This window comes from Galeopterus variegatus, unplaced genomic scaffold (genome assembly GCF_000696425.1).
Source record: "Galeopterus variegatus unplaced genomic scaffold, G_variegatus-3.0.2 Scaffold4789, whole genome shotgun sequence".
NCBI classification, from domain to species: Eukaryota; Metazoa; Chordata; class Mammalia; order Dermoptera; family Cynocephalidae; genus Galeopterus; species Galeopterus variegatus.
The window spans coordinates 19,715-42,182 of record NW_007730900.1 but is presented as its reverse complement, the minus strand read 5'-3'; the positions used below and the strand labels follow the sequence as shown (position 1 = coordinate 42,182).

General features: G+C 35.2%; 1 protein-coding gene across 1 annotated transcript in view; it reads left to right on the top strand.

Moving 5' to 3' along the window:
• The window catches only part of SWT1 (SWT1 RNA endoribonuclease homolog (S. cerevisiae)), a gene marked incomplete at its 3' end in the record, with an annotated part of 43,797 nt that overhangs the window by 4,693 nt on the left and 16,636 nt on the right, over window positions 1–22,468 (top strand). The window contains exons 3-10 of the mRNA XM_008588365.1: window positions 1,137–1,220; window positions 2,597–2,655; window positions 6,272–7,013; window positions 10,832–10,891; window positions 12,209–12,338; window positions 13,639–13,740; window positions 14,634–14,822; window positions 19,640–19,733. Coding sequence (XP_008586587.1) covers window positions 1,137–1,220; window positions 2,597–2,655; window positions 6,272–7,013; window positions 10,832–10,891; window positions 12,209–12,338; window positions 13,639–13,740; window positions 14,634–14,822; window positions 19,640–19,733 — 1,460 coding nt within the window. The remainder of the gene's footprint in view (window positions 1–1,136; window positions 1,221–2,596; window positions 2,656–6,271; window positions 7,014–10,831; window positions 10,892–12,208; window positions 12,339–13,638; window positions 13,741–14,633; window positions 14,823–19,639; window positions 19,734–22,468) is intronic.

Genomic DNA, 22,468 nt, shown 5'->3' with positions numbered 1-22,468 from the left:
CCAGAGCCCTTGTGGTCATCCTCTACCTGCATCCAGTATATCAGCACATTCTATCAGTTTTCTCTTTATAATATATTCATAGTCTAACTACTTCTACTGCTCACCCCATGATCCAAGCAATCATCTTGTTTTCCTAGATTATTTCAATAATTTCTAGATTGACCTTCCTGCTTCTGCTTTTGCCTCTTCGTGGTCTGTTCTCAACATAGCCAGTGTGATTTTATTAAAATATAGATCAGATCATGTCATTCTTCTGCTCAGTATTTTCTAGTGCTTCTCCGCTTCATCCAGTGAAAAGTAACATCCTTGCTGGGGTTGACAAAGCCACCTACTCTCCCCTTTGCTCTTCCACTACATGGCCTCTGTGAGCTTGTTCCAACAAGCCAGGCACTTTCCTGGCCCTGGGGCTTTGCCCTTGCTGCTATTACCTTTGAACTGAAGATTCTTTCACTTGATATTCACATGGTTTGTTTCTTCACTTAGTTTAGGCCTCCATTCATATGTCAACTTATCAGTGGGGTCTTTGCTGACTACTCTTTTTAAAATTGTAACCCCCCACCATTTGAGCTCTCGGCCTGCCCCTTTTCTCTGCTTTATTTTTTTTTCCATAGCATCATCTGACACACTAAATATATTATTGTTTATTTGTAAATTCCTGCACTGGATTTTAACCCCCATGAAGGCAGAGACTTTTATTGTTTCTTCATTAATCTCTCTCCATGTCTAGAATGTCTTTGGTATGTGGTAGGTACTCGAAGTAAGTTTGTCTGAGGTCTGTTGAATTCAAGATCCATTGAAAAATAACTGGATATATGGTTTTGTTTTGTAGAAGACTGAGACCTGCAATGGCAGTGCCGCCTCACAACGCTCTTGCCTGAGCTGCTATAACACCTGTATCCCATCTCATCTAAAATTCATGAGCACCTAGGATTTCTTATTTCTAGTTGTTACCAAAGTTTGTGTGTCTTTAGATGTTGTTCCCCTCTGAATTTCAAGATGTTGTTCCCCTCTGAATTTCATTATGGAATGGGAATGTTGATTTATAATAACAATGATGAAATAATGCTGTTTTTTACTGTGCCTTATTTTATGTTTTTCTTGTTTTTTTTTTTTTCCCCCCCAAATGGCATTCTTAGGACAAGGAAGAGAAAAACACCTCAGCAAGTTTAACTAGCTCAGCTCACTCTTTTAGATCGGTTTCATCAGAGAAGAGAAAACTGGTAAGTTTTTAGATACCATAACTATCTAAGAATTATTTAAAGTTTTTATGTACAGTTAGGGGTTCATGATATAAATTTTCCCTCATTGCTTTTTCATAATTTTTTCTTTCTATTCTACTTACTTTTTGATAGCCAATAGAAAGAAAACCAATGTTTGTTTTTTTCTTCTTTCTGTTCACCAGAAGCATTTATCAAGTTCTTTATTTCTTGTGCTGATAGACCCTACCATGTGGGGTTAGACAAAACAAATATAAATTTAGACAATTTTTAAGTCTTCTCATATATGCTTGTATTTGTCTTTACAATTTTTTTTTGAGGTAGCCAAGGCAGATATATTGTTTGTATTTTCTGATTCATAAATTGAGATCCAGAAAAAGACTTGTCCAAGGAGGCAAAATTGTATATAACAACAGAGCCAAGTCCAGAGTTTTTCCACTCTCACACAAATAATTAGAAACAGTGATAGCAAATTAAATACATTAAGCTAGTCCATGGGTGGTTGGTAAAGTACTTGCCACATTCAGTTGATGTTACTATTAAGTGTATATCCAAGATAGCTACATAGTTGTAGTGGGTATAAGAGAAAGTAGCAAAATTTCCAGGGATACAGAATTGTGTTTTTAAGAATTTACTTGTTTGTTTTCATATAATTAAACTGCTGTGTCAATTTACTGTTGCTATATTAACCTTCTTAAAACACTGATTTCATTACATTTTACCTCTGATTAAAAATCTTACTATTTTAGTTTGTCATTGAGTCCTCTCAAATTTGGTCACACCTTGACCATCCAATTTTCTTCCCCTGCCTCCGCACCTCAAATGGCCACTTCTTTTACCCATCTTTCCGTTTTATATATTTTATCCACTTTTTTCCCCTAGGCACCTTTGTACTCTTTTAGCCCTTCTGGGCTGTTCTTCTGCTTTGACACTTAGTTATATCCTTACATTAGGTTATTTGTACATATCCTTCTACTTCTCTTGTCTTTATCCTTTTATTTTACGCTAAATTATGTCGGACAGAGCGTATATCTTATGTCTCTCTTATCTTTCTCATGCCTGGCCCTGTATGCCTAAAGTACATAGACAAGATGGTAGAAACAGATCTGATTTCAAGTCCTGGTATGCTGTTGACTTGCTCTGTGACATTAAGGAACATACCTAGTTCTGTTTGAGCCGTGGCTGCTTTATCTGTAAAATGGGGATGATGATATCTGTCTCACAAGATTATTGGAAGGATTAAGTAAATTATGATGTCAGCCTATTCACTCATATATAGCTATGGGAAAAAAATATTGTTTCCCAATCTCCTTTCCTTATAACTACAGTACCAGTGCACAATTTATATTTCCTAAATGATAGGCATTTTTTAATTTCAGAAATCAGATCATACAGACATTCCATATTGTAATACAAAAAGAAGACAAGAGCTGAAAAGGTAAGTCCCCCCCCCCCCCCCCTTTTTGATATCTTCTTACTTTTCTGGCTTAGAATTGTGAGACTAAATATTCAGATTTGGAAAATCTTATATTTACTTTGATTAGTATTGCTTTGCATGCAAATATCTCTAGCTGTGTCACAGATTATGATTATTGAATTTTCTTAATATTACTGTACATCTAAGAAAAAGTTAAGTGAAATAAAAAACTCAAAACTGTTGTGGAAATGATACTCAAATAAAATGTAGATATTTATCTTAAGTGATTTGATTTTGTCACTGGATTATAAGATATATAACTTCATTTCACAAGCTAGTAGAAGAAGTTATGAGGCTAATTTAGAAATTTTGGATGAATCATCTTTACATATTACCTGTGAAAAGAATACGTAACTTATTGCATTGATACGATGGCTCAGAGAGCTTAAGTGACTGTAAGGAGATCTAGTAAATAGCAGGATTAAAAGCAACAAAAATATGAGTATGACTCTAAAACCATGTTAATTAACCAGAATGTGGTTACAGCTAGAGAACTTGGGGAACGATAAAAAGAGTAATGGAAATTATTTTTCTTTAGTTTATGCATTCTTTGGATAAAAATTTCAGAGAATTGTGTGGTAAAGGAATTTCTTGCCACTAATGGGGACTAATAAGTATAAAAAAGTATAATTGTAAGTTGGTAAGATCAAGGTTTCTCTGAAGATAGGGAGTTATGGAAAAATAATATATAAATGAAAGTTCAGCTTCCCAAACAATCTTAGTTAATGCTAAAAACAAAAAATAAAAAAAATCCAACTTGCCTCTGACTGTTGTGTCAGTTTTCCTTCTGAATCATCTTCTGTTTTTTTGGGTACTTTGCTTTGGTATCATCTGTTGAAGTATATTCTATCACAGATTTCATGTTATATTGACTATTACCTGCTAAAATTTTCAAACTAGATGTTTGATGTGTTTTGCACTGATATCCTCTTTTTAAAAAATTTTAAGTTCTAAAACACTACTTGACTTTTCACTAATTACCTTTTGCTTAAGAGCACATTTTTTAGCTCCTGATTTTATATCCGTATATAAGAGGATAAAATGTAAGTAGACTTCTTTTTTTTTTTTTGTCCTTTTTGAGACTGGCTGCACCACGCTCAGCCAGTGAGCTCTGTGAGTGCACCGGTCATCCCTATATAGGATCTGAACCCGCGCGCTCCCAGCGCTGCACTCTCCCGAGTGCGCCACGGGCTTGGCCCAAAATGTAAGTAGACTTCTGATCAATATACTACCCCCTTACTATTCCCCTTATACATGTCCATATAGTCTTTGGGAGGAAGAAGAAATAATGTTATTGAATTCTTTTGAGACTAGGATTTAAATTATTCTAAGGATGCACTGAAGTTCAGCACGGACTCAGTATTTATTAAAAATCTGCTGTTTGACTTCAGCCTTCAGAATGCTGAGTAGTTGAGTGCTTGCTTCAGTAACGTTTTGGCATGCCTGAAACCCATATGTGATCAGTCACCATGTCTTTGTGTGGGTTACCATCGTATCTCATCAGTGTAACAACATCAGTAGTATGAACAAGGCATGTCATCTCGATTTATTGTTGTTATCTGAATGTTTACTTTCAAATGCAGGCAAGCACTCCAGAGGTAACTTTCAGTGAAAATCTTCTCTAAAGACAAACTATATGGCATATAAAATATTTTAGAACTGCTTTGTCATGTATTTATACAAGATATTCAAACAATATGGTATAGGAGCTGTTATATATTTAAAAATTTGGGCTGGCCAGTTAGCTCAGTTGGTTAGAGCATGGTGTTGATAACACCAGGGTCCGGGGTTCAATCCCTGTACTGGCTAGCCACCAAAAAAAATAAAAAAGTTTGCTTGAATAGAAGAAAGCTGTATTACTATACTTTGTAGACATTGATGACAACAGTGCAGATTTCTAATAACCATTGGATGTTTACAAGAGGTGGTTCATTTACTGTTGTCATTTACTTGTTGGAGAAGTAGACACTTATTTTCCTTAAGGTTTTAAGTCATTCTTATAAGGTAAATAGCATCTTCTGTAAAAATCTCCCTATTAATTCATCTCCAGGGAAGGTTCTGAAAGTGGTGTGCAAACAGTGAAAGCCAAGCTGCAGATAGAAACTCAGAATTTTGTCGTGTGGGAAGCCAGATACATTGCACCATTACCATAATTCCTGTTCCATGGTTTAAGTATATGAAAGCAATAAGCAATAAAAATATAAGCAAGGGCAACAATTGTAATCTGCTTTCAATATTTAGGAAGCTTTCAGTATTCGGAAAGTATTTCTTCAAGCAATGGATGCACAGTTTTGGTTTGTGGGATTTCTTAAGTGTTGTCATCATTGATGAACTCTCTCTTTTTTTTAAAAAAAAAAAAAAGATGACTGGTAAGGGGATCCTAACCCTTGACTTGGTGTTGTCAGCACCACGCTCACCAGTGAGCTAACCGGCCATCCCTATATGGGATCTGAACCGCTGGCCTTGGTGTTATCAGCACACATTCTCCCGAGTGAGCCACAGGCCGGCCCCATCATTGATGAACTCTTTAAGTCCAGTAGTTGAAAAGAAGATAAGTTTTTACCTCGGTTACTATGAGAGAGATGGTAATATTGTCATCCTCTGTACCTGTTATTAGCAGAATTAGCCAAAATAATACCTTTTTCTTCAATTGACCTAAGTTGAAAGTGTGTGTGTAATTTAGTATCCTAATATGCTTTAGGATGACCAACAGAGCAATCTTATCAACTGATTAATGTTGAAAAACTATTGTTCCTGCAGTATGTCATATTTTTCAACCAATAATGTTGAAAACCTATTGTTCCTGCAGTATGTTGTATTTTTATTTTATTTTATTTTATTTATTTTTTATTTTTTTGTCTTTTTTTTTTTTTCCGTGTCCGGCAACGGATCGCAACCCTCAGTGTCGCCCCCATACCGGACCGGGACTGGCAACGGGATCGCAACCCTTGGTGTTGCTCCCGCGCCTCGCTCAGCCAGTGAGCGGGAACCGGTCTGTATGTGGGATCCGAACCCTCGGGCGGGAGCGCCGCCGCGCTTCCCAAGCGGCGCACTATCCAGTGCGCCACCAGGCCGGCCCCAGTATGTTGTATTTTTAAATGTTGGTTACTAAATTTTAAAATAGTCTAATTATAATAATTAATTTGACAAAATTTCACATTTATTTTTGCATTCCAAGAGTTCAATCTAGGATGGTGATGCTCAGCTTCAGCTGGGTTGATTTTAACACTAAGTCATTCACGAAAAATAAATATTTGCTATGTGTCTTTTATCTAAAAAGATTCCAGAAGTTTAATGTTTTCGGTTGCAAATATAAAACTACATTATATAGCATTTGGCAAAACTACTTGACAAGGGGTAATTTTAAGATTTAATTTTGTTGGTCTTTAAAAGGTATTACAGTGTTGAGTTTTTGTTAATTATGACCATAAACATGATGTATAGATTGCTATGAATATGTAGCACAGGGCTATTGTGAAAAGCAAATAAAATAGGAATATGAAAATGCCCAGAGAACTACAAGGACTTTTAAAATGTATAATTGTAGTATAATGTAGGTTTCTGTGTTTCTTTACAGATTGAATACAGAAATTGACACTCCCAGAAAGAGACCCAAAAGCAGCTCTTCATTCCAAGGATCTATTAAACTCCAAGAAGCAACATATTCAAAGGATAATCACATTATTTCACAGAGTACTTCCTCAAATGGAACTAAAAAAGATAGGAGTAAATGTGTAGATTTTAAACTTAACGATATTAAATTGGCAAATGTTAGGAGTAAGCATGACCATGTAATTAAAAACCTTAGCAATCCTAAGACTGCCAAAGATGTGAAACCTGAAGCTGAAGGCCAGGCAAGTGAAAAGAAATGGCCTCAGTTACTTGCTCAGTGGGAGAAGGTGAAAGAACTCAAGAAAGAAAAGAAAAATAAATTTAGAAACCGTTCTGAAAAATGCATCTCAGAGAACTGCAAGGGAAATCAATTTTCACAAGATTATAATCCCAACAAGATAATTCAGAAACGCTTTGAATCTAGAAGAAGGAAGATCAATTTCAAAATCCCAGTAAAATCCAATGATACCCTCCAGAAGGTTGGAGATGAAAATGTCTTCAGTTTAGATTCTAACAAGTCAAAGACTAAGCAGAAGGGAAAAGAATGCCTGGAAAGCTCCCAGTTTTCATTAAATTTGACGAGGCATAAAACTGAACATTTATTTTCAGATTCTGCATGTAAACAGACTGTTCATGAGTGGAAAGTGAAATATGATTATGAGCATCAAGAAAGTAATGGTTCAAGTTCTAGTAAAAACCTAACCCAGGTAAGGCAGTACAAAATGAGGAACATAGGTTTCAGCAAAGAGCTTTAATATAGTCAAGTTTTAGTTGTTTCTGTTACTGATAATAACCATAGAGGACTGATTCAAATTTAGTCATGAAGATATGTGTTGGTTTCTTTATTTTTCTTTTTTTAATTCCATTTCCTTAGAAAGATATTCTGGTAGATATCAAGGATTCATAATAGAAGAGAATGTGGAAAGAAGCAGTTACAGGTAGTCCATTGAAAGAAGCACTACAACACTCTCTCTCAGGTTCTTCTCCAACTCCAGATTCTGGAGAACACTCAGGGGGGAAGAGAATGTGGAAAGAAGCAGTTACAGGTAGTCCATTGAAAGAAGCACTACAACACTCTCAGGTTCTTCTCCAACTCCAGATTCTGGAGAACACTCAGGGGTTAATACACTGAAGGCTTTATTCTTTTAACAAGTTAATGTGCCACGCACTGTGTTAAAATAGCCTGTGAGGGACATGCATTCTCTGTTTTCAGAGATGTATTCATGTGAGGAGAGACACAAGCAATTTCCTTAACTAGAAGTACTTAATACTAAGTATGGGAATACACAGCATGGGTTTAACATAGGCATGGTACACCATGGAGGGATTAGTTAAGAAAGATTTACTGGAGGGGGTATCATTTAAATTGAGAATTTAAGAATAAGCAGGAGTTACTCAGGTGAATGTGAAGTCAAGTGAGATGGGAGAAGCAGAGATGTTCCAGGCAGAGGGAACTGTGTGAGCAGAGATCCAGGCTGGAAAGCTTGGCACAACTATTTTGCTTCTAAATTATGTAATAGATTGGCATTCGTGGACTACTTTGAGAACCTAATATCTCTAGCTTTGTTTCTATGGCAAATTGTTTACCTTCAAGAGAACTTTTAGACTTTGGAACTTGAGAACTTTTAGACTTTGGAACTTAAGAACTTTGAAACTTCAGAAATTCTGAAATTTAGAGACTGCATATGAACAGGGGTGGTTAAAACTACCTGCTTTTAGGAATTAAGACCATAGATTGCAGTGTGAGATATTTCTTGTAAAAAATGGAGAGATTATAACTAAGGAGCCTACAAGAGCTTGAGAGGGAGTATTTGTAGGTCAGGTGAACTTGAAGGGGCCCGAAGAGGGAAATAATTGAGTTTGCTCTTTTTACTGCTTTCTTAAAGGAAAAAACCTCCAGTTTTTCTTCCTGTGTTATAACCAGTTCTCTAGAGTTGAATGAAAAGAAGGAGCTTCAAGTTGCCAGTACATTCAGTGACCATCATTGTATCACTGCTTGGTGTTCACCTCGTGTTGTATATCTAAGGAACAGTAAGAGAAATCTCTGAAGTGCCTCTTATAGTTTCTTTTGGTCTCTGTATAGAATTACTACATAAACCAAAAGTGGTACATAGCATGAATATTAATTAGGTTGTAGGGCAAGCAATTTTTGTATGACTACTTCCCAGTTATTGGAATTAAACTCTTTATAAACTATTCTTTTGATAGCAGCATTATTTGACTTAAATTCGTTTAGGCGCTGGAACATCAAGTAAGTATTGTCTTTACCTTGAGTATATTATCTTCAGTATGTTATTGACGATAGATAATCATCTTAATACCATGTTTGTTGCTTTGCTTTATTCACTAATTCCTCAGTAGATAATTATTTTCCTAAAATAGTTTACAAGGAAATAATTGTGTTTTATGGATATAGTAATCCTGTTATTTAGTAATCCTGTTATGCTTTTCTAAAGAGAAAATAACTTGTTTTTTAGGTTTTGTAGTCCTTTGATATAGACTCCTCCCAGATTGCACTCCCTAACATTGCAAATTAATGTTCTAGAGATTTATGGTTTATAGGCCATTTTAAAAAACAGCATCCTATTTAATTTTTACAAGTCTGTGAGGTAGGAATTCATTAGTTTATCAAGTATTAATTAAAGACGACTATTACATATTAAGCACTTGCATCGATGCTAGAGATTTAGAGATGAATAAGGTGATCATCACCCTCAAGAGGTTCCCGGGGAGGCAGATCAGTAAATGAATATAATTGTAATACAGTGAAATAAATATCAGAGCCCTGTGAATTGGTCATGGTGTTAGTGTAAATCTCTGGATGAGTTAAGGAAGGACTCACTAAAGTGTAAATTCTTAAGCTTTGTCTTGAAGTACATGTATAGCGAGGAATAGAAATGCTGTGCAGCCAGGATAGAGGGCCAGTCTGTGTTATGGCACAGAGTTGTGAAATTGCATGGCAGGAAGGTACATGGACCGTTAGGTTGTTCAGTATGACTAGAGTCCAGATGTGTAAAGTAAATTGGAAAGGAAGCCAGGGTCCAGACGATAGATGATTTTGCGTTTCATGGGGAAGACTGTTATTTTATCTTGTATCCTGTAGATGGAAAAGAGCCACTGAAATGTAATCAGGAAAGCAATATACTTGTGTTTTTTGTTTAGAGTCACTTTGGTAGATAAATCCATTATTATCCTCATTGTTGACAGTCCCTTTCGTCATCCCCAGGGAAGGCTTTATCCCAATCCATGTATTTAATAAAGCATGGTAGGGAAAAGCAAACTATTCAGTGCCCACTAAGACTTCCATTTGTAATAGGGATGAAGTTTTTAGGGACAATTTACGAACTTTTCAGGATTGTTGAGTGAGTGATAGAAAAATTCATTAAAGTCACTGGAAGTGGCATGTGGTCAAAGAGAACAAAGGATAGTGGTGACCTAAGGAAGAGAATAAAGAGGCTTAGAATGTCAGAGCTGTAGGAAGTTCTGATCATAATCTCTAGCTTGCTTAGCACTTCGTAGTTTAAGAGAACTGTAAATGTCTAGTAAAGTTTAAAATCAGATGGAGAAGGGATTATATCTCAGGGTCATGGAGTAATAAAGCTATAATGGGCCTGTGTGTGTGATATGTTTGGCATTACATCATGAGAAGTTTGATGGTGGAAATTTAGGGTGGAAGCTGAATTCCCAGTAATTCCATTTCTGCATATGATGTACTTGTTTAAAGAGGGTCTGTCTTTTATATCAAATAGCATCATGTAAAATACATGTGCATTTGGAGTTATCTTCGAGGATGATTTGGTTCAGTAGTTCTTTTACTGAGCTTCTTGTCACTTGTATGTGAAAAGTCAGGTCTCATCCACTCAGCAAAAGTGCCAGTGGAAAGGTGGAATTTATAGAGAGATTATTAACCTGTTAGGAGATAAAAAAATAAAATACAAACCCTCTCTGGTCTTCTAACCACATACAATATATGCATTTTTTCAGGCTTTCCCCCTCAGCAGTATTATAATCCTCAAGTTCCTTTTGTTATTTTGTCATGGCACTTTTAGAAATGGCTCAGTTACTCCTAGATGAAAGTTTTCTACCACTGAAGGCTAGTTTGTTTACCTTTGCCATGGTTCTTTCTCTTTCTTAGGGGAGCATGTAGTTTTGTTCTTAGAATATGAGTATTAGGAATGTATGAATGAGTAAGCCCTAAAGAATTACTACAATATTTCATGACTTTCTAGAATGGGGTTTTTCTAATCCAGAAACAGTTTCTCATCTAGGGGCAATTTTGTCCCTCAGAGGACATTTGGCAATGTCTGGAGACATTTTTGATTGTCAGGATTGGGGATGGGTGAGTAGTGCTACTGACATCTGGAGGGTAGAGGCCAAAGATGCTGTTAAACATCCTGCAATGCACAGGACAGTCCCCCAAACAAAGAATTATCTGACTCCAAATGTTAATACTGTAGTGCCAAGGTTAAAATCCTACTCTAGGTGTATGTTTCATTCCTAACTAATAAAATTGCTTTCATTTCAGAGTTTTGAAGCACCATGTTCTTCGGTGTCACCTGAAGATATTCAAGATACAGATCAAGAGGTTACTGATATACTTATTTACTTCTAATATTTGTTCCTATTTTTAATAAAAATAATGAGTATAAAAACCTCGATAATATGAAGGCCTGGCCGGTTAGCTCAGTTAGTTAAGCTCAGTTACTTAGAACACAGCCTTGTGACACCAAGGTCAGGGGTTTGGATCCCTGTACCAACCAGCTGCCCCCACCAAAAACCAAAACACCTTGATAGTATGAAAATAACACTGATGTCTCTACTTAAATCTAAATGTAAGTTTTTAATGAAGTCATCAAAAACTGTTTGGAAAAGTATTTACATTTACTTGATCACCTTTCTACTTTTGTTTCTAGTAAGCTAATCTGTTTTGAACAAATAGCCTGTAGCTATTTGAATACCCACAAGGTATTTGAATTTTGATTTAATGTTATTATGCTTTGACATGTTTATGCCTAGGGCTGCCAAAATGCAGTAGCACAGTAACTTGTTTTTACCTTGTTTTTCTAATCAGCAATAAGGTAAAAATGTTATTCAGTGAAAATGAGAGTACATGAATACTTATCTTTTTACCTGTTGCCTTGTTTCCTAGCAAGAATCTCCTCATTGACCCACATAGAATTTTATGTTCCCTGGTCCTAAATTAAAATTAGACTCATGGAACACTTGTATTCTTCTATTTAAAGAAGACTTTTGAATTATATTGATTGCTTTTTGTTTGTGACAATCAGTTGTATTTTTCTGTCTTGTGGGTCAGTGCCTCTTGATAGATTTCTCACCTCTACTCTAAAGCTAGATTATATTTTCATTTCTTTCCATCAAAATACATCAGGGAAGTACTTCCCTGGTGGAAGATGTCTTAAGATCTAGATTTAAGTTTTTATGGTTCATAGACAATCTTGATCTCAAGACCGCTCATCATCAAGATAAAAGATTTGGCTCCTAAAGTACTTTGAAATGAGAATGGTAATGAGAATGAACTTGTTTTGATGTCCATGTACTATGTTCTGTGTAAGGAGCTTTATTTCATTTAATCCTCATAAAAATTCTAAAAGGAAATAGATATTTAATATTCCTGTTTTGTAGATGAACAAACTGATACCCAATGTAATTAAGTAGCTTGCTTGCCTAAGGTTACAAAAGTAATGAGAACTGTTTTAAAAACTATGCGTATGTTTGTAAATCTGTATCCTTTTACCATGTTTCCTCCATATTTTTATAAAATTTTTTCTTTCCATAAGCCATCTCATATTAAGTGAGTTAATTAAGAATGAATCACTTTTTTCTCTTACTAATCTGCAGAGTAAGTACTCAAAATATCTCACTGGGGTCTTTTACAATGTAGATGCAGATAGTAGAAGAGCTTCATGCTGCACGTGTGGGAAAAAGTATGGATTTACCTGTGGTTCCATCTTCTGGAGAGTTAATGAGTATGGAAATTGATTTGGTGGAAGATGATGTACATTCTTCTGCTGGTATACCCTGTATATTAATGTTTATGATCTCCTATGCTTTCCCAAGAACTAATGTGCCAATGTTCAGTTTTTATGATGTTTAGATGAACAACGTTAAAATATGTTTATTTGAAATGATAGAGTATATTTCTTTTAGCTATGGGAATCAGGTCTAATCATTTGTTTTATATAACTTACATTATTAGACAGATGTATTTTCTCTTATTCCTTTTGCCAAAAGGCATTTATCAAAGTTATGAGTTGTCTTTTATTCTTGCTCTTTTTTTTTTTTTTTTTTTTGGGTGGTTGGCCAGTATGGGGATCTGAACCCTATTCTTGCTCTTAATCATAACTTTTAACAATTTTGGCTATGTAAAGCACTGATCAGAAATAATGCAGATTGCTTGAAGGTTTTATATTCCTGGACTTATTGTTCATACAGTAAAATTTTTATCCTTTTTACTACTGGGAGGAAATGATAGTGATTATCCAGAATCGATTAGTATAGTATTTTGAATTCTATTTATATAAAAATAATAATGCTACCTTGTAGTTACATTGAATTTTTCGATTTACTAAGTGTTTTTCTGTACATTTACTCATCTGAATCCTCACAATGGCCCTAGGAAATAACAGTGCTGATATTATCGTATGTTCTTTTTCTTTTACACGTACTTATCTTTTCAAGTATTTCACTGAGGGTATATTAAAATTAGCTTATAATTCTTAAGTGCACAACTACCAGTTATGTAGGGTAGGACTTAGAAACATGGTTACTGCTTTGGCAAGTTAGCTTATGATTTAAAATTCACGTATAAGCAGTTTATAATATTTCTGCTGGTAGATAATTAAACCTTGATTAATATTCTTTCTCTTAAGCATTGGAGTAAAAGCAGTTTTGTTTTCATTGTCTAAAGGACTTCTTTCTCTTAAAAATGCTGTCAAAAATACTCTCCTGGGCTGGTTCTCCACAGTCTTGGATCCAAGCCTTCCTGTGTCTGCTTTACCAGACCTTACCTTCTGTGCCCACCTGGACCTAGACAAGTTCCCCTCTGTCCCCTGCCCCAAACAAGGTTGTAATTCCTGTCCAGGAGACCCTTAATTGATTGTTTGGGAAGCAGTTTACTTGGTAACAAAGACAGGGACCAGACAGATATCAGTGTGAGTCTAGCCAGCTGTGCGATTTACTGATACAGTTAAGTTTACAAGACACAGAGGGGTTTTAAATTTAATTGAATTTTCTATGCTTCTATGATATTAAAATTTTAGTCATTGTATAAGTCTTGTGTCATGAAATCCTATCTTTGCTCTTTTTCTCTAGCAAATACTGCCTCAGAGAAAAAGCTTCTAATTGTTATTGACACAAATATACTGATGAGTCATCTCAAATTTGTTAGAAATTTGAAGACAAAAGAAATACCAGGTATTTGCAAAACATTACAGATTTGATTTTCTTTCTTCAGTCGATATTTTATATTAACAGTGATGTAGTTTTTTCCCTCACAGACATATTGCCGTTTGGATATGGCATTAAGTATATATATATTAAGCGTAATCAGCTTAATTTTTTTTAAAAAAGAGCCTTTACAAGTTAACTTAGCAATCTAAACTCATTCTTTATTGATATCCAATGGTATTTATTTTTCAACATTCTTTTGACACTTATATCCTCTTTTTAATTTCCATTTTTTTTATGTATTGTCTTTCTGTCCTGAATTTCTTAAAGGTAGGGACTGTGTGCTTTAAAACTTTTACTTCTACAGCAACTTGATTTAGTAGCTCAATAAATGTTTTTTTTTTTTTTTTTTTCCTTTTCTTTTGTCTTTTTTACTGACCGGTAATGGGATCGCAACCATCGGTGTTGTGCCCACACCGCGCTCAGCCAGTGAGCGGGAACTGGTCTCCACATGGGATCCGAACCCTCGGCGGGAGCACCGCCGCACTCCCAAGCGGCGCACTCTCCAGTGCGCCACCGGGCCGGCCCAATAAATGTTGAATTCTAAGATTTATTCTTATTTTTTAGGCTTTTACAGACTTGTATTAATAGTTCCCTGGGTTGTTGTACAAGAGCTAGATCATATGAAAGCAGGAAAACTTTTTTTTTTTCCTTTTTGTCTTTTTTACTGACCGGCAACGGGATCGCAACCCTCGGTGTTGCACCCGCACCATGCTCAGCCAGTGAGCGGGAACCGGTCTCCACATGGGATCCGAACCCTCGGCGGGAGCGCCGCCGCACTCCCAAGCGGCGCACTCTCCAGTGCGCCACCGGGCCGGCCCAATAAATGTTGAATTCTAAGATTTATTCTTATTTTTTAGGCTTTTACAGACTTGTATTAATAGTTCCCTGGGTTGTTGTACAAGAGCTAGATCATATGAAAGCAGGAAAACTACTAAAATGTGCCCAGCACAAAGCTATACCTGCAGTTCATTTTATCAACGACAGTCTCAAAGACGAAGATAGAAAGCTATGGGGTCAGTCAATACAACTCGCCTCTCAAAAACTTTGTAAGTATTGTTCTGTTAGTGTGCTTCCTGGTTAAGAGTTGTTTGGGTGCTGACTCATTATTGGAGGGAAGTGGTGCAAAACTTTAAAAATGTTTGTAGCCATTGGAATGTGAAATGGAAAGGGCATTTGTGATGGTTGTGGCTTTGATTTTTATTTTTCTGCTTCTCCTAAACTTTCTTAGGTTTTGTCTGTATTTCACAAATAATGACTGTATAGTTCTGTATGCATACTTATCTATATTACAGAACCCTGGATTCTTTCTTTAAAAATAACATTGTTGAGTTATGAGACCAGTAAGTGATTACTAGGTTTCTATTCTATCACTGTATAGAGTTACTGTACTTACTGTAAAGACGTAGTTTTCCTGTGGTTTGTCAGAATCTGTAATAGTGAAGTATTTTTACAATGAAGGTCTATAGATTTTCCCCTGATTTTATTTTTTTCCATGTTACTTTCTTTTATGTCATTTTAAAAATTACTTTAGTTGTAGAACATATGTATGTTCTTTATGCTTTTTATACTTGCTGGAAAAAGATCTATGTATAAAGGAACACTGTTGTCTGTGGAGTTTATACATATGTTTAGAAAATTTATTTCATTCTTGAAAAGTGTTTCTTCCCAACTCAGAATTATTTATATATGTAGATTTATATTATTTTAAATATCATGGATTTATACTGTCCACTGCACCGATATTCATCATAAGATTTATAAGAACTCATCTTAAGGTAAATCTAATCATAGTATTAACTATGAAAAGGCTTTTGGTACAGCTGTTTAGTCTTAAACTTTTGAAGAAAAAGGGCCTCTACTATTCTTTCATTCAACGTTTTAACAAATATTTATTAGCTCCTACTATATTCCAGATACAATGCATATACCTTTTGAGTGAAAGAGACTGTGTTAAATAGCCTTAGTTGACTATAACTTTAGCCTTGTCCTTAACTATTTTCAAAATTACATTTCTTTAGTATTTATTTATTTATTATAAGAGGAGCATAGGATTTGAAATCTTATTGGCATGGGTTTATAACCTGACCTGGGGAAAGTTAAAGGTGAATAAATGAAATGGGGAGAAATAACTTCCATGTCATAAAATGGTTGTGAATATTGCTTAATAGCTTATGGTCCAGAATAGGCAATAATTCTTATGTGTCCTAATTATATGGAAAGCTTATACAGTTTGATGAGAAAAACAAATCTGTCACTTTTTTTGGTATGATTTCTTTTTATCACATCTCAGCTTAGAAAGTTACTCTTTCTGGGCTGGCCCCGTGGCACACTCGGGAGAGTGCAGCGCTTGGGAGCGCAGCAGTGCTCCCGCTGCGGGTTTGGATCCTATATAGGGATGGCCGGTGCGCTCACTGGCTGAGCGCGGTGCGGGCGACACCAAGCCAAGGGTTGCAATCCCCTTACCGGTCACAAAAAAAAAAAAAAAAAAAGGAAAAAAAAAGGAAAGTTACTCTTTCCCAACAACTGAGCAGTACTGTACTGTTTTGGAATGATGAATTGGAAACTTTTTAGGAGAACAATTTAGCAGTGTACATTAAGAAGCCTAAAAATATAATTCTCTTTCTAGAAATATATCCTAAAAAAATAATGAGAGCTAGCTGGTTAGCTCACTTTGACAGGGTGTGGTACTGATAACACCAAGGTCAAGGGTTCAGATCCCCTTACTGGCTAGCTGCCAAAAAAAAAAGAGATATGCTCACAGTGATTTATATAAATAACATTCATCCTAGCATTACTTATACAGCAAAAATATTGGAAATAACCTGCATAACAATTGGAAAAGTTACATAACATTGCTATAGCCATATGAGAGAATACTATATTTTTAAAATTACCTATCATTAATGTTTTTTCAATAAAAATAAGAGTAAGCTTTAAAAAAAAATAAGGTATAAATTCCCAAATTTGTTTAATTATGCATATATACTTATAAATGATGAATAGTGGTGATATTTAACTGATGGGCTTATGAATTATTTTGATTTTCTTTATATTTTCTGAACTTTTAATTATAAAATTAAATATACTTTTGTAATAAGGTAAAAATAATTAAGGGGAAAAATAAAAGTTATCTGTCACCCCTTTCCTCAAGCCAGTCATTTGATCCATATTTTTATATTTTTGTTGATTCATTTATTTGCCAAGTATTTGTACCAGACACGATTCTAATTGTTAGGGCTGCAGCAGTGAATGAGAAAGATAAACCATGCTGTTGAGGAGGTTAAATTCTATTAGGTATTAAAAATCTTGTTAACTATAATTTGTATAGAATTTATTTTTGCATTATATGTGAGTAGAGGTCATTGCTGTGAAGGTGCCATTTAAGCTGAGTCTTAAGTAATAAATGTATATTACTTTTTAAGCACTTATTATTGCCATGTACTGGGTCAAGTGCTTTAGATGCATTCTCATTTAATCCTCATGGTTAAGCACTTTGCCTAAGGATATACATCTAATAAGTGTTAAAGCAGGGATTCAAAACCAGACTGGTCTATTTCCAGAGTCTTTGCTTTGTTCACTTTTGAACAGTACCTGAGCACGTGCTCAAAAATATTTGTTGAATGACTAAATATTTCATGAATATTCTTGCAGTTTTAGCTTCATGTGTCTTAAGAAAAAATGATAGTACAGATAATCTTGAACTTTAATACCTTTAGAGCAGTACACTGTTACCTTTAAATCTTCTTTCATCTGCTGAATTGTTTAAAGTTAACTAGTGATTTTGAGTTGTCCATTTTGCATTATTGGTGGTATATACTCTCTGAGCTAAAAGAATGAAAATTGACTACTGTGATATAATAGACTGACTTCACTGGTTGTCTTATTGAGGAACTGAATCACATGTCCCTCAGGATCATGACCTGAGATAATTGAGCTCTGTCTAGATTTCACTACCAGACTACGAACTCCTAAAAACTTTAATCATCTTTGCATATCTAACTGCTTAGCACAGGGACCTGGCACAAATTAGGTCCTATATAAATTTTTTTATTTTAATTAAAGATGACCGGTAAGCGGGTCTTAACCCTTGACTTGGTGTTGTCAGTACTACTATGCTCTCCCAAGTGAGCCAGCCGGCCATCCCTATATAGGGATCTGAACCTGTGGCCTTGGTGCTCTCAGCACCACACTCTCCCAGGTGAGCCACAGGCCAGCCCTCCTATATAAATATTTATTGTATGAATGAATGAGTTTCTGATTTGAATGATTAAAGGACTAAGTAATATATATAGTCTAAAAGTTGAGAGAAGAAGGGTTATAAACTGGGAACAAAATTGAAGCTCATTGGCTAGTTATGTCTTAAATTTTAGTGTGTAAGAGACTTGCCAAGACCTTAAATCAGTGTCTGGGTCCAGGCTGCAAAGATTCTTATTCAGAAATAGATCTGGGGTATGGTCCTGCAATCTGCATTGTTAATAAGCACCCTAGGGAGTTCTGAGGTAGATAGTATAAGGAACATTGTCTTTGACCTATTTCTATACTGTGTTAGTCTGTTCCCCGTTGCTTATAACAGAATACATGAAACTAGTTAATTTATAAAGAAATGAAATTTATTTCTCATGGTTTTGGAGGCTGGGAAGTCCATAGTCCAGGGGGTGCATCTGATGAGGGTCTTCTTCTTGGTGGGAACTCTACGCAGAGTCACATAGTGACCAGTTTATCACATAGCAAGAAAATGACATGAGCAAGAGAACGCTGACTTTCTCACTTGCCCTCCTTAGAAAGCCATCAGAACCATGCCCATTATTCCATGAATGGATCGATCCATTCACAGGGGCTCAGTCCTTATAATCTAATCAGCCCTTTCAAATATCATAAACAGATTTCCCGTCCTCTTAGTACTGTTACAGTGGGGGTGAAGCTTCAGTGAATTTTGGGGGGACATTCAACCCACATTGCATTATTTTCACATAAACTAAATTTTTACTACAGATGTTAAGGCTTGGTGAATGCCAGAGGGCCCCTTGTCAGCAAGTGATTAACATTTGTTAGAAATGTTCTCTCCCTAGGGCTCCTATTTCCTTCTCTTGTACATCTCTAAATGTATTGCTTTAGAGATTAAGAAAAATCAGACACAGGAAACTGGTTTAGTTGCTGGTAGAACAGTTGCCCATTAGTTTACCTCTTAAATTGAGATAATTTTAAGCATGATGTAATTATTTAATGTATTTGTAATCTGTCAGTGACCAAGTTGAGATGAGAATTCTTAGCGTTTGGTTTCTAGTCTGACATTTAACCTATTGATGACATTTCTGCATATCCTACTCCATTTTAGTAGTGAACTAACCGCTTTATTAAATCCACAACTATATGCTGTGTGAATTTTAGATCCAGAGTTTTCAAGACATTGTTTTGCTGTCTTATCTTCCTCTTTTTATTTAATATTTTTTTCTTTTAGATATATTTAATTTTTAATAGACTATTTTTTAGAGCGATTTAGGTTCATAGCAAAATTGAGCAGAAAGTACAGATTCCCATATGCTCCCACCCTGACACATGCATATTCTATCCCATTTCCAACATCCCCCACTAGAGTGGTACATTTGTACAATTGATGAACCTACATTGACACATCATTATCACCCAGAGTTTATAGTTTACTTTAGGGTTCACTCTTGGTGTTGTGCATTGTTTGGGTTTGGACAAATGTATGACATGTATCCACCATCATAGTATCATACAGAGTAGTTTCACTGCCCTAAAATTTTTAGATGTTTTTTATTTGTAAATATAGCCTAGATTATTCATGTGGTACTCAGATTTCTAGTGTATTTATTTACAGTTGCTTTTGCTAAATTTGCAGATGGATTGAGTGATGAGAACAATGATGATCGAGTATTAAAATGCTGTCTTCAGTACCAGGAATTATTCCCTTGTTCTCTTGTTATTCTGTGCACGTGAGTTTCATAATCATTTTACTTTTTTTTTTTTTTAATAATAACTTATACCAAAGGATTTTTCAAAATCATACTGTATCTATCATACTAAGGATCAAAAACATACATAATTTTCTAAATCTGCCAGTAAGTATACTCAATTATATCTGATATTCTTATAATGTGTGAGCTCCAGAGGAATGAGATCTCAAATAGATGAAGTTTTATTTCAATTTAATTTGCATACTATTCAGAAAACTTCTGAAAGAGCTGGGAGAAATTCAATTTGCTATCTCCCCAAAATAGTTTAGAAATCAACATTTGACAGAATTTTTTAATCATGAAGCAAGAAGGCTTTTATTCATCCATTTATTTATTTGTGGGGAGGAGGTAGTTTATGTTGCAGTTATGGTCTGGTTGCCTGTTACAGAGTTAGACTGCCTGTCTTGGAGTCATGAATGTACCACATATCAGCTTTGTGACCTTGGACAAGTTGCTTAACTTAGTTTCCTCGTGTATAGTAAATAGGGAGGAGAATAATACCTGCCTCATGAAGTTATTGTAAATATTTAATCAGATAATATATAAAGGACTTAGAATAGTGCCTAGAGTGTTTTCCTCCTCCTCCCTTCCTTCTCCTTCTTCCCTCCCCACTAATATTTTCAAAACTTAGTTCTAAAATAAAACTAACATAATGCTAAGCAAAATTGTATTTATCAAGTATGAGAAAAGGTTCTGAATGGACAGAGGAACAATTTTAATTTACAGTTTTAGTCTGAATTTTATTCACTGCAAAATAGAGTTTTTACAGTTTCACGATCATGCTCAACTTCTCGATGTAAAATGGAGTCATTATAAAAATGAATGGCCCCTAAGATTTTTTGTGTGAAGGGGCTTGGTCAATATTATCATTTTAGCTATCTTCAAAGATAATGTTGTTATTCTTTTTGTTATTAAAGGAAATATTGGAAATTTCTATCTCTGTGTTTTAAATTATATTTTGATCCAGGACACATTACCTTGGAGTTTTTTTTTTTTTTTTTTTTTTAAAAGATGACCGGTAAGGGGATCTCAACCCTTGGCTTGGTGTTGTCAGCACCACGCTCAGCCAGTGAGCAAACCAGCCATTCCTATATGGGATCTGAACCCGTGGCCTTGGTGTTATCAGCACCGCACTCTACCAAGTGAGCCACGGGCCGGCCTACCTTGGAGTTTTTTGAAGGCTGAAATAGAATTAGTAATATGTAAACCATTCTGAATTTGAGAAAACTAAATTTGAGAAGTGATTCTTTGTTATGTCATTGTTATTTTTTTAGTTCAGTCTAGGATGAGAATTAAATCGGCGAGACTTTACCAGTTCCCATTATTTACGCAGTTACTGTTTTGGGAGTAACAGATGTGAAATTTTTTAGTGAAAAAAATATTTATAGCCAAATCTTACTTTTAATTCTGGCATTTTCTGGCACTGTAATTTTCCAGGTGGTGAGCCTGTTTGTTTGTTTTTCTGGTGTGTCTGGTTTATCTCTAAATGGTGATAATCCTGTGTACTGTGTAAGTCATACCTACTATTGTGAGGATACATTTATACTACTTGGGTGATGATAATGATTAATATCAATTGATAATGATAGTAATAGGAAAAACTGGTATAACACTATATACTGTTTATCATTCTAAGTTCTTTACTTACATTTACAATCCTAAGTCTGGGCCTGCAATCCCCAGTTAATATTTCCAGTTCGTATTGCTCTTCTAAACTCCAGACTAATTTATTCAGCTACTTATTTGATAGCTCTACTTGGGTGTGTCATAGACTTCTGAAACCTATTATCTCCAAAACTGAACTCTTGATCTTTCCTTCTAAACTGTTCTCTATCTGACTAAAAAAATTGCCACTCCCCACCCATTTGCTAAAGCCAGAAACCTGGGAGTCTTTTTTTATACCTGCTTTTCCCTCATACTCTATATCCAGTCAATTAATCAGTCCTTTGGGGTCGTTTCCCTCATACTCTATATCCAGTCAATTAATCAGTCCTTTGGGGTCGTTTCTTTTTCCTCCCTGACATTATCTTATGTCAAACCATGTTATTTTTTCCCTTTTCTACTATAAGACTATTTTTGTTGTTGAATTGTAGTTTAATTCTGTTATGTCTTGAGAACATAATTTATATGATTTCTATTCCTTTAAATTTGTTAAAAGTTTGTTTTGTGGCCAAGAATATGGTTTATGTTGGTGAGTGTTTTATGTACACTTGAACAGAGCATGTATTCTGCTCTGGTGGGTGAAGGTTTCTATAAATTCCATTCGGTCAAGTTAGTTGATAGTATTCAGCTCTTTTCTAACCTTACTGATTATCTGTATACTTCTGTGATCACCGACTGAGGAGTATTAAAGTCTCCAACTATAGTTGTCATTTATCTATTTCTCCTTCTGTTCTATTTGTTTTGCTTCATGTATCATGAAAGTCACTAAGGCTGTGGTTTTCTGTTGTATCTTTTTTTATACCGTTTTATCTCCATTATCGATGTATTTATCCCTTTTTGAAAAAATCGGTTATGGTTGCCCTAGTGTTTATAATATACATCTTTACTTGATCAAAGTCTACCTTCAAATAATATTATACTGCTTTATGTGTAGTATAAAGATCTTACAGCAGTATATATTGGATCTCTTGGATGCTTTTTTTTTAAAAAGATGACTGGTAAGGGGATCTTAACCCTTGACTTGGTGTTGTCAGCACCACGCTCAGCCAGTG